The sequence below is a fragment of the Macaca thibetana genome, chromosome 14, assembly GCF_024542745.1.
Source record: "Macaca thibetana thibetana isolate TM-01 chromosome 14, ASM2454274v1, whole genome shotgun sequence".
NCBI lineage: Eukaryota > Metazoa > Chordata > Mammalia > Primates > Cercopithecidae > Macaca > Macaca thibetana.
The window spans coordinates 100,185,050-100,197,476 of NC_065591.1; the positions used below are offsets into that span (position 1 = coordinate 100,185,050).

At 36.3% G+C, this 12,427-nt stretch overlaps 2 protein-coding genes across 9 annotated transcripts in view; one reads left to right on the forward strand and one right to left on the reverse strand.

Moving 5' to 3' along the window:
- Positions 1-12,427, reverse strand: part of POGLUT3 (protein O-glucosyltransferase 3) — a 603,612-nt gene that overhangs the window by 406,591 nt on the left and 184,594 nt on the right. The gene's annotated exons all lie outside the window — the stretch shown is intronic.
- The window catches only part of ATM (ATM serine/threonine kinase), a 134,418-nt gene that overhangs the window by 59,708 nt on the left and 62,283 nt on the right, over positions 1-12,427 (forward strand). For all 8 annotated transcript variants that reach the window (XM_050758671.1, XM_050758672.1, XM_050758670.1 and 5 more), the window contains 7 exons: positions 607-722; positions 2,003-2,129; positions 2,625-2,824; positions 5,608-5,782; positions 6,321-6,485; positions 8,020-8,152; positions 10,365-10,460. In XM_050758671.1, coding sequence (XP_050614628.1) covers positions 607-722; positions 2,003-2,129; positions 2,625-2,824; positions 5,608-5,782; positions 6,321-6,485; positions 8,020-8,152; positions 10,365-10,460 — 1,012 coding nt within the window. The remainder of the gene's footprint in view (positions 1-606; positions 723-2,002; positions 2,130-2,624; positions 2,825-5,607; positions 5,783-6,320; positions 6,486-8,019; positions 8,153-10,364; positions 10,461-12,427) is intronic.

A 12,427-nucleotide genomic window follows, 5' to 3' on the forward strand; every position in this document is an offset into this window, starting at 1 on the left:
ACCTGTCTGTAGTGGGAAGTAGACTGATGAAAAGTCCAAATCTGTTGGGGAGGGTTTTATTCTACTATTGATGAAAGGGGATGTGGATATCAGCTAGCCTTAGAATTTGGGATGGCACTCAAGTAGAAGTCTGGGAAGAAGTTATGCAGGGAACAAAGATGAGATTATTCCCAGTCACTGGGAATTCTTAACGGTAAAGTTCTGTAATTGAGAAAGAATTCCCAAATAAAAAGCCAAGAGTAAAATTCAGTTAGAGGGGCAGTTACAGAACAGTGGGAAATTTGGTTGGCAGAAAAATTACCAGGTCACATAACTTAATGATAGGCCTGAAGTCTTATTTAAAATGATTCTGTAAAATTGAAGAATTGGATTAAAGGAGCCTTGTTTGGCTTGATTTTCCTACTTTTTCGTCTTAGTCTACAGGTTCGCTGCATAGAAGAAAAAGGTGGAGTTAGTTATAATCTTGTAGATTTTGGACTTTGAGTCATCTATTTTCTTTTGCAATCGTTGAATAATTTTGGAAATAAGGTAATATATGCCTTTTGAGCTGTCTTGAGGTTCAAAGATATAAAATATTAGATGTATTTTAATTTTGTGCCCTTGCAGATCGATCATTTATTCATTAGTAACTTACCAGAGATTGTGGTGGAGTTATTGATGACGTTACATGAGCCAGCAAATTCTAGTGCCAGTCAGAGCACTGACCTCTGTGACTTTTCAGGGTATGTACATTTTAAACTTAGAGAACTAGCTGTAGCTTCACAAGTTCTTAAAGAAGTTTATTAGTTGACACCTTCAATGTCTATTTCAATTTATAGACATCACTCTTTTTTAAAAGTTTGTTTCTTTAAAAATAGCCACCTTTGAATTGAAGTAATTACCTATCCTCTTTTACCGTAGTCTCCCCACAGTGATTACTCTTTCTAAATTGACCACTTGGTTGGCCAACCCAATAACCTTTTCTTAGTCTTTCTGTAATATTTGAACATTGTGCCATCTGTTGTCCCTTGAAATTTTTTTCTTCATGCACATTATTCCTAGTTCTCTTTATCTAGGTCTTGCCTTTCTTGATTACCTTTTCTTTTTTTTCTTTCTTTTTTTTTTTTTTTTTTTTGAGATGGAGTCTCACTCTTTTGCTCAGGCTGGAGTGTGGTGGCATAATCTCAGCCCACTGCCACCTCCACCTCCCAGGCTCAAGTGATCCTTCCTTCCACCTCAGCCTCTCGAGTAGCTGGGACAACAGATGTGCACCACTACACCTGGCTAATTTTTTATGTTTTTGGTAGAGACGGGGTTTCACCATATTGCCCAGGCTGGTCTCGAACTCCTGGCCTCAAGTGATTCCCCCGTGTTGGCCAATCAAAGTCCTGGGATTACAGGCATGAGCCACTGTGCCCAGCCTCACCTTTTCTTTATTGTGCTTTATTATCTGTACAATTTAATTTGGATGTGAATGTCTCTGAGTTGTATATGCACATTAGAGTTATTTTCCTGGTGTGATTGTAAGTTACTTGAAAATATGCTTTAGTTTTTTTTTTTTTTTTTTTTTTTTTTTTCATGTGCCCTACCATGCTGGGCATATAAAATAGTAATAATATCTGAGAAAGTACTTTTACATATGTAATTTCACGCTGTCTAAATAAGTATCGATTGCCATGTCTTAAAATACTGCTTTTTCAGTACTGGCATAGAGCTTTGATTCTGATCTGAAATAATACTGAGGCTCATTTGCGGAACTGCCTTAAAAGATTTTTTAAGAAAATCATTATAAGATCATTTAAGGTTATTTAAGTTATTGAGGGTGAAAGGTATTTAGATAATCTGATTTATATATCTGGACTCTGATATTTATTTGTGATTTTATTAAAGGTAGTTTTCCAGTAGAAAAATAGTTTTTGAATTTGGGGGTTATTAAAATCTAAATTTTCATTTTGGAAGTTCACTGGTCTATGAACAAAACTTTTTAAAATGATGACTGTATTTTTTCCCTTAACTCTGTTAGGGATTTGGATCCTGCTCCTAATCCACCTCATTTTCCATCGCATGTGATTAAAGCAACATTTGCCTATATCAGCAATTGTCATAAAACCAAGCTAAAGAGCATTTTAGAAATTCTTTCCAAAAGCCCTGTAAGTATACATGATGAGTTTAATAATAGAGCATTCCTTCTTTTTTAGCTAAAAAAATCTTTGTAAGTACATCTTAAAGAGGAAAAGTAAACAAATAAAAAATTTATCTCATAATTAAAAAGGAAAACATTCATTTACAAGTTTAAATGGTATTTTACTTGTCAGCTTTAATTCAAATATGTTGCATATGAGAACAGAATCTTGTGACACTTTAGTCATATATTAGCTCAGGGAATGTATTTACTTTTTCATAGGAATATACTATTTAATTACAGTTTACTTTCTGAAAATTAAATAAATTGGCAATAGTTGAAGATAGTAATTTTCTTAATGTAACATTTTGCACTTGGTATCGAACCCAAATCTAAATTCTGTTAGTTATTTTAAATATAAAATGTGTATGTATTCAAATATTTGAAGAAAAAATATAAAATGTATTTATTATAGCCGAGTATCTAATTAAACAAGTTTTTACTAAATCTATTTATTTTCTAGGATTCCTATCAGAAAATTCTTCTTGCCATATGTGAGCAAGCAGCTGAAACAAATAATGTTTATAAGAAGCACAGAATTCTTAAAATATACCACCTGTTCGTTAGTTTATTACTGAAAGATATAAAAAGTGGCTTAGGAGGAGCTTGGGCGTTTGTTCTTCGAGATGTTATTTATACTTTGATTCACTATATCAACCAAAGGTAAGTAACATATTCGGACCAATATATAAGCAGTCTTTCTATCCTCCTCTTCCTTTTTTTTTTTTGCTTTGTTTTGTTTTGAGACAAAGACTCACTCTGTCTGCCCAGGCTGGGTGCAATCATGGCTCACTGCATCCTCAACCTCCTGGGTTCAGATTATCCTTCCTCCTCAGCTTCCTGAGTAGCTGGGACTACAGGAGCATACCACCATGCCCGATTAATTTTTTGTGTGTTTTGTAGAAGTGGGGTTTCACCATATTGCCCAGGGTGGTCTCAAACTCCTGTGCTTAAGCGAACTGTCAGCTTCAGCCTCCCAACGTGCTAGGATTACAGGCATGAGCTACTATGCCCAGCCTATCCTGTTCTTTTAATTGAAAGTTTATATGCTTCTAAGAGGTAGATACCAGAGTGTTGCTTTCTGAATTTTGCTTTTTAAGATGTCTATTGTATTTACCTATTAGTTTTTAAAGATTGCACTACTTGCCTGGGAAACATAGCAGACCTCGTTTCTACTAAAAATTTTTTAAAAAAGAAAATTAGTACTAGGTGTGGTAGGTCACACCTATAATCCCAGCACTTTGGGAGGTTGGGGTAGGTGGATTGCTTGAACCCAGAGTTAGAGACCAGTCTGGGCAACATGATGTGAAACCCCATCTCTACAAAAAATTTTTTAAAAAATTAGCCAGGGATTGTGGCATGTACCTGTAGTCTCAGCTACTCTGGAGCCTGAGGTGGGAGGATTGCTTGAGCTCGGGAGGCAGAGGTTGCAGGTTACAGTGAGCAAAGATTGTGCCACTACACTCCAGCCTGGGAGACAGAGTGAGACTCTTGTTTCAAAAAGAAAAAGAAAGAAAATTATCCGGGTATGATGATATGCGCCTGTAGTTCTAGCTACTTAGGAGGCTGAAGTAGGAGGATGACTTGAGCTCATGAGCTTGAGGCTGCCAGTGAGCCTTGATTGCACCACTGCATTCCTGCCTGGGCAACAGATTGAGACTTTCATTCAATTAAAAAAAAAAAAATGGGCTACTTCTCCAATTCTAGAAATCTTAAGAAGGATCTTCAACATTTTAATACTAATATTCTAGCTATCGATGGCCTCAAATAAACGTTACTATAGAATTGGGGTTATTCAGCTGGGCGCGGTGGCTCACACCTAGAATCCCAGCACTTTGGGAGGCCAAGGCGGGTGGATCACGAGGTCAGGAGATCGAGACCATCCTGGCTAACACAGTGAAACCACGTCTCTACTAAAAATACAAAAAAATTAGCCGGGCATGGTGGCGGGCGCCTGTAGTCCCAGCTACTCGGGAGGCTGAGGCAGGAGAATGGCGTGAACCTGGGAGCTTGCAGTGAGTCGAGCTTGCGCCACTGCACTCCAGCCTGGGCGACAGAGTAAGACTCCGTCTCAAAAAAAAAAAAAAAAAAGAAAAAAAAAGAACAAAACAAGAATTGGGATTGTTCGATTTAGCATCTCTAATCTTTTCCATTGGTTTTAATGAGATTTCTATTTGTTAATGTCTTTTTTATTGTGGTAAAATATGTAACAAAATTTTTTATTTTTGCTATTAAGTGGCCAGTTCAGTGGCATCAATTACATTTCCATTGTTGTGCAACCATCACCACTATCTAAAACTTTCATTATCTCAAACTGAACCTCTCTACTCATTCCACAATGACTCCACATTCCCCCTTCCCCCTTCCTGGCCATTGAGAAACTCATCTATTTTCTGTCTCAATGAATTTGCCTATTGTAGATATTTTAATCTAGAGTTGTACAATATATGTCCTTTTGTGTCTTGCCTTGTGTGGTCACTGAAAACTTTGTACCTTAGCTTGTAAGTTTAGATAGAGATTTCCTTGGAAGCCAAGAGTGTTGGGATGAGGAAGTATGAGAGGAGAAAACTTTTCCTAGTGTTTGCAGATTGGCTTTATGCTAGGATTCTTCTTCAACACTTAGCCATGCTTACATTGCTTGGGATCAGCCCCAAATACAAGCTTAGGGTCTTCTCTGGTCTTTTCTGAGCAAGAGTCTTATCTTGAGCATGTGTGTGGCTTTCTAAATTCCCCCTAATCTGTGGGTGCTTTTGACTACACTAATTTCCCAAAGAAATACTCTCTCCAGCTACTCCTAGGCTTTAGGCAGCCTCTTGTATGTCTCAACAGTAATCTTTTGCCCTGTGCACCTGCAGGTTGTTGGTCAGCCTTACAAAGTTTCAAGCAACACCCATATCTTTTGTAGCTTGTGTGAGGTTAAACAAAACAGAGCCATGCGCTTTACATCAGTCCTTGGCTCCAGACAGGTTAGAATAGACATATACAATAGTTTGCAACTAATCTACTTAGCTCCATGAACGATCATGAGCCAGCGTCTCACACCGAGGATATAGGCCGCTGCTTTTGTGATTGTTGCCAACCTGGGGTAGGGGTGGGCAAGGACAAGTAAAGTCACCACAAAGCTTTCCTACTGCTTTTCAGTTGCATTTTTCTTGATTCAGTATTTTCTTGATTACTGTAAACCTTTGACTATTTTACAGAATTCTAACAAAATTAGTTCTGATAAGTTTGCCTGTTTTTCAATGTTTCTGTTAATGGATGGAAGCTTAGAGCTGTCTATTCTGCATTTTGCTGATGTCACTTCTCATTTTAGCTTATAAGACATTAAAATATTTATGTCAAGGCATATAAGAATTAAGAGATGCTGAACAAAAGTGACTTCTGAATGAATTTATTTCAGAGTAATTTTCCAGAACTTACTGGTTGTTGTTTTCTCCCTCTATTAGGCCTTCTCGTGTCATGGATGTGTCATTACGTAGCTTCTCCCTTTGTTGTGACTTATTAAGTCAAGTTTGCCAGACAGCAGTGACTTACTGTAAGGATGCTCTAGAAAACCATCTTCATGTTATTGTTGGTACACTTATACCCCTTGTGGATGAGCAGGTGGAAGTTCAGAAACAGGTAATTTTCTGAATCATCTTCAGAATGGTATTTAAAATATATTTATAAAGTATTGTTAGAAGGATTTGAGTGTTTTTTGTTTACTTGATATAATTGGTGAGTTTATTGAGAATTTTTTTGTAAAATGATTGGAACAATATGCTTAATGAATTAACTTTTGTAATCAATTACAGAGTACTTGGTACTTTTGATCTAATAAATAACCTGATAGTTTCATCTACTATGCTGAAGTATAGAGGTAGTCAAAACTAGAGATAGCAGTTCACAACATTATGGTGGTGTTCGAGTTACTACTTATATAAACTGTTTCATTAATACTGGCTTTTTTTTTTTAACCTCAGTACCCACCTTGTAGTAGTACCTTACATAGTTACTGAATTATTTGAAAACACGGAAACTAAAAACTGGGTATCTTACACGTAATTAGAACATTTAATCTGATCTAGGTTAATAGATTTTATCATTTATTACAGTAAGTTTTGTTGGCTTACTTTAAAATTATTTCTCTCATAATTTTTTCTTTTTAAATTATATTTAGGTATTGGACTTGTTGAAATACTTAGTGATAGATAACAAGGATAATGAAAACCTCTATCTCACGATTAAGCTTTTAGATCCTTTTCCTGACCATGTTGTTTTTAAGGATTTGCGTATTGCTCAGCAAAAAATCAAATATAGTAGAGGACCCTTTTCACTCTTGGAGGTAATAAAAATTTCATGATCTACTATTTTTTATTAAAGAACATAGACCGTAGTACTTTTTAAAAATCTGTAGTGCTCTAGCAGTAAAAAATGGAATCTTTTTTAAAATTGTGATTAAAAATATATACGTAGGCCAGGCACATTGGCTCATGCCTAAAATCTCAGCACTTTTGGGAGGCTGAGGCAGGAGGATTGCCTGAGCCCAGGAGTTCAAGACCAGCCTGGGCAACATGACGAAACCCCGTCTCTACGAAAAATTAGTCGCATGGTGATATGTGCTTGTAGAATCAGCTACTGAGGTAGCTCAGGTGGAAGGATCACCTGAGCCCTGGAGGTCAAGGCTGCAATAAGCCAAGATTGTGCCACTGCACTCCAGCCTGGGTGACAGAGTGAGACCCAGTCTCAAAAAAATACATATATATATCTATGTATATATAGTCTTGATTACTGTATATATATTCATAGATACATATAGATATATATATACATAGATATATATACATAGATATATATGTGTATATATGTATATACACACATACCTGTGTGTGTATGTGTGTATAACATGAGATCTACCTACTTAACAAATAAAAAAATGAATCTTAATGTATCTCTTTGTGTTGAAGTCAAAGTATAAATATCAAAACTTCCTGGTAAAGATCCAAATTTAAGTTTTCAAGGAATGTGACGTAAAATAGTTTTGATTTTAACACATAAGATCCTAAGGTCCACTAATAGCTCAAAACTACCATTGGATCTTTTCAATGTCAATTTAATGTTTGTGTAAGAGATAATGTTTAACTTTTGAAAGCATATTTCAAGTTTTAATCTTTATAAACCTCAAAATTATGTTTAGGTATATTCTTCCATACAGATCTTAATTATAATTTTTAAATGATAGTCTGTATTTGACTGTGTAAATATAAAAACATATTTAAATATGTTAAGACGTAGAGTTATACTACTAAAGAGAAATTTAAGCATTTCCCTCCAGTTGAGTATGCTATAATAATCTTGAAATCTGTGTTACCATGAGAGAGTCTATTAGAATTTAAAGGGTTAGGCCGGGTGCAGTGGCTCACGCCTGTAATCCCAGCACTTTGGAAGGCTGAGGCGGGCAGATCATGTGAGGTCAGGAGCTTGAGACCAGCCTGGCCAACATGGCAAAACCCCGTCTCTACTAAAAATACAAAATTAGCTAGGCGTGGTGGCACATTCCTGTAAATGCCAGCTATTCGGGAGGCTGAGACATTAGAATCACTTGAACCCGGGAGGCAGAGGTAGCAGTGAGCCTCAATAGTGCCACTGCACTCTAGCCTTAATGACAGAGCGAGACTCTGTCTAAAAGAAAGAATTAAAACATTGTAAGGTTTGCAGTGGAAGAAGTCATTTATTTCTTCCTTGTTTAGTAGTAATAGAGACATGAGTCAGTGTCTATAAATGGCACTTAACTAATTTTTTTCTTTTAAGTTTTATTTCACAGGCTTAACCAATACATGTTAAAAGCAAGTTACATTTTAATTAATTTTCTCTTTTAGGAAATTAACCATTTTCTCTCAGTAAGTGTTTATGATGCACTTCCATTGACAAGACTTGAAGGACTAAAGGATCTTCGAAGACAACTGGAACTACATAAAGATCAGATGATGGACATTATGAGAGCATCTCAGGGTACTAATTTTAATGACATGGGTTATTTCTACTTGTTTCTTTTTGAAAGAATATTTTGTAAAGTCTTGCTCTTGGTTTCACTGTCAGAGACTTAGTTCAGGCTCTCATCATTTAGTTCAGACCCTCATTTCTCATCTAACTGTAAAACTGGTCCTAACTGGTCTCCTCACCCTGAACTCTTCCTATTTTATTCATCCTCTGCCATAACGATTTCTCTAAACCCAAATATGATCATGTTTTTCTACTGCCTAAATTTTTTTTTTTAAGAGACAGAATTTTTTTATTTTTATTTTTTAAGAGTCTCACTCTGTCACCCACGCTGGAGTGCAGTGGCACCATCGTAACTTACTGTGATGTTGAATTCCTGGGTTCAAGGAATTCTCCTGTCTCAGCCTTCTGAATAACTGGGACTATAGGCACACACCACTACACATAGCTACTTTTTAAAAATTTTTTTTATTTTTTGTAGGGACAGGGGTCCCACTATGTTGCCTAGGTTGGTCTCGAATTCCTGGCCTCAAGCGATCCTCCTGCCTTAGCTTCACAAAGCATTGGGATTAGAGGCATGAGCCATGGCGTCTAGCCATGCTTAAACATTTTTAACTTCTTCTTTTTTTCTTTTAAGATAGAGTTTCGCTCTTGTTGCCCAGGCTGGAGTGCAGTGGCGCTATCTTGGCTCACTGCAACCTCCACTTCCCAAGCTCAGATTCTCGAGCCTCAGCCTCCCTAGTAGCTGGGATTACAGGCACCTGCCACTATGCCTGGCTAATTTTTTGTACTTTTTTTTAGTAGAGACAGGGTTTCACCACGTTGGCCAGGCTGGTCTTGAACTCCTGAGCTCAGGCGATCCGCCCACCTCAGCCTCCCAAAGTGCTGGGATTACAGGCGTGAGCCATTGTGCCCGGCCCATGCTTAAACATTTTAACACCTTCTGACCATGTAAAAGAAAATTTTAATTCCTTAGAGCCAGACATACAAGCTAGTCTTGTCTTCTAGTCCAATTTACCTGAATGAAAGAAATATGTCTCATTTTAATACTTTAGCCATGTGTGTTATGTGTGTTATGTATATATATGTATGTATGTATTTGTAAGTTTTTCTAGCTTGCTTTTTACTTACGAAACATCTCTTATTTATGTTAATTTGATTTGAAATGTGCATTATTACAGTATTTGGGAAACTTTCTCTTTCTTTTTTTTTTCTGAGACAGAGTGTCGCTCTGTCACCCAGGCTGGAGTACAGTGACATGATCTCCGCTCACTGCAGCCTCCACCTCCCGGGCTCAGATGATTCTCCTGCCCCAGCCTCCCGAGTAGCAGGGATTACAGTTGTGTGCCACCATGCCCAGCTGATTTTTTATATCTTTAGCAGAGACGGGGTTTCACATGTTGTCCAGGCTGGTCTCGAACTCCTGACCTCAGGTGATCCCGCCCACCTTGGTCTCCCAAAGTTCTGTGATTACAGGCGTGAGCCACCACGCCTGGTCTAATTTTGTATTTCTCTTGTGTTGTTTTTACCCTCTGTACTTTTTAAAATGAATTTTAGTTTTGACTGAGCAGAGTTTCTAGTACTTTTGAGATGTATAAAATGTATGTAAATAGAAACACCATTATTTCTTGTTCTTGTGTTCTTGAGTATTTTATGGGCTAGATCTGCCTTGTGCATTACAGCCACTAGCCATTTGGCTATTTAAGTGAAGTAAAATTAAATGAAATTTGAAGTTCAGTTTTTTCATTGTATTGAACACATATGAAGTTCTCTGTAGTACATTTGGTCAGTAGTGATCATTGGACAGTGTAGATTATAGACATTTCCATCATTGCAGAAAGTTCTGTGGGACAGGGCTGGTCTAAACTGTAAATGTTAGATGTTAAAAAGCCAAGCAAGCTCCCAAAGTCCCTTCTAGCTTTAATGTTGAATGATTCTTGTGCTTCTGTTTGTGATTTTGCTAAAGTGTTGACTTATCTGCACAATTTGTTTAAGATATTTTATTTTCTCTGTTGTCAAATATTGCTAATCACTTTCAAAAGAATCTGTGGTATTAAGGAAGTTCAGATTCATTCCCTACGTATTTTTTGAGCTACTCATGACTTAAAACCTTCTTTAAACTTTATAGACATTTTCTAGTCAGATAATTTAATATATATGTTATTGTAAACAAAAGTGTTGTCTTTGTGCTAGTTGAAACTAATTTTTAAAAAACTATTTCTAGGTAATCCACAAGATGGGATTATGGTGAAGCTAGTTGTCAATTTGTTGCAGTTATCCAAGATGGCAATAAACCACACTGGTGAAAAAGAAGTTCTAGGTAAACTACAGTCATGTGCTGCATGACAACATTTCAGTCAACCGTGGATCACATATAGGATTATATGTGATTATAATACTGTATTTTTACTGTATGTTTTCTGTTTAGATATACAAATACTTACTATTGTGTTACAACTGCCTGTAGTATTCAGTATAGTAACATGCTATACAGGTTTGTAGCCTAGATGCAATAAGCTATACCATATAGCCTAGGTATGTAGTAGGCTATACCATCTAGGTTTGTGTAAGTATATTCTTTGATGGTCGCACAATGACAGAATTGCCCAGTGACACATTTCTCAGAACATATCTGTGTCATTAAGCAAAGCATGATTGTATTGGCTGAATGTGAGTTATGTGGTGGTCATCTTTATTATATGAGTGGTCATCTTTATTATATCTTCAAAATAAGTGAGGGTTTGTCATTTGGGATATTGGGGAAATATGAGATGCTAGCTAAGTTACATGCCTATTTAATTAAAGTGTCCCTAAAAAGCCCCCTTTTGTACTTTTCTTCCTTAAATATTCATATAAAATGAAAAGTTAATAGATTTACATATGTGTATAACTTAATTTGAAAATGCCTTGTAAATATTTCAGAAAGTCAGAAATACCTATTTTTAGAGTTCAGTTGCAAATATTGACTGCCAATATATTTTATAAATATAACTGACAGGTACTCAGTGTCTTTTGTTATGTAACAGACATAAGAATGAAGACTTGGAGGGCTAGATTAAACTTAAATAATTAAAAACCATTCAAGTCCTTTCCTATAGCCATTTGAGGGGAAACCTAATGTAAGATAAGAAGCCAACATCATGTTTAGTTTATGTGTTTAGATTTAGTGACCACTGGATGGAGAAATCACCTGATTAAAGTCAGCTTGAAGCTCTCATGATGGTTTTGCTTCAAATTAGAAAAATAGGAGGAATAAGTAGTGTTTCACAGATTCTACTATCTTTCTTCAACAGTCTTAACTTCTCGGTAGGAGCCTAATATCTAGAGTACTTCCTTTTTTTTAGATTTTTAAAATTGAGATATATCCTATATATAGAAAAGTATACAGATCAAAAATACCTAGCTTGAAGAACGTTCGCAGAGTACACTTGTACATGTAGCACCCAGACTAAGAAACAGAATCTTCCCAGAACTGTAGAAGTTTTCTTTAACCAACGTATTTACCTCCTTGCCATAGTGGCACTGCTTTTAGGGACAGACCTGATTTATAACTGAAGCCCTAAGTGGCTTTCCTGTGTGGCATAAAATTAATGTGGTTTGTACTCACAGCTTTCCCCCTAAGATCAGGAATGAGACAGGGCTGTCCACTTTCACTACTGCTGTTCAACATTGTACTGGAAGTTCTAGCCAGAGCAATTAAACAAGAAAAAGAAATTAATAGCATGCCAATTAGAAAGGAAGTAAAACTATCTGTATTTGCAGATGATATGGTAGAGAAAATCCCAGAGAATCCACAAGAAAGCTACTGTAGAACTAATAAATGAATTTAGCAAAATTGCAGGGTACAAGATCAACACATAATTAGTGGTGTTTGTATATACTAGCAGTGGACAATCCAGAAAGAATTAGAAAAGCAATTCCATTTATGATAGCATCTAAAAGAAAGAAATACCCAGGAATAAATTTAATCAAAGAGGTGAAAGACTTATATACATTCTGTTTGTTAGAAGTGAATCACTAAGTACAGCCCACACTCAACGGGAGGGAAATTAGGTTCTACCCTTTGAAAGGACTCTCAAAAAATTTGTGAACTTATTTTAGTAAATACCATCATGATGAAAAGAGCACGAAGAGCCCTCTGGGTTACTGAAAATGTCCTATCTTCATCTGGTTAGGGAGAACACAGGCAGAAGAAATGTATATTTGTATGTATAAATTTTCATTGAACTGTGTGTTTAAGATTATGGAATTTGTGTGATATCACAACAAAAATTTTAACAGTTTTAA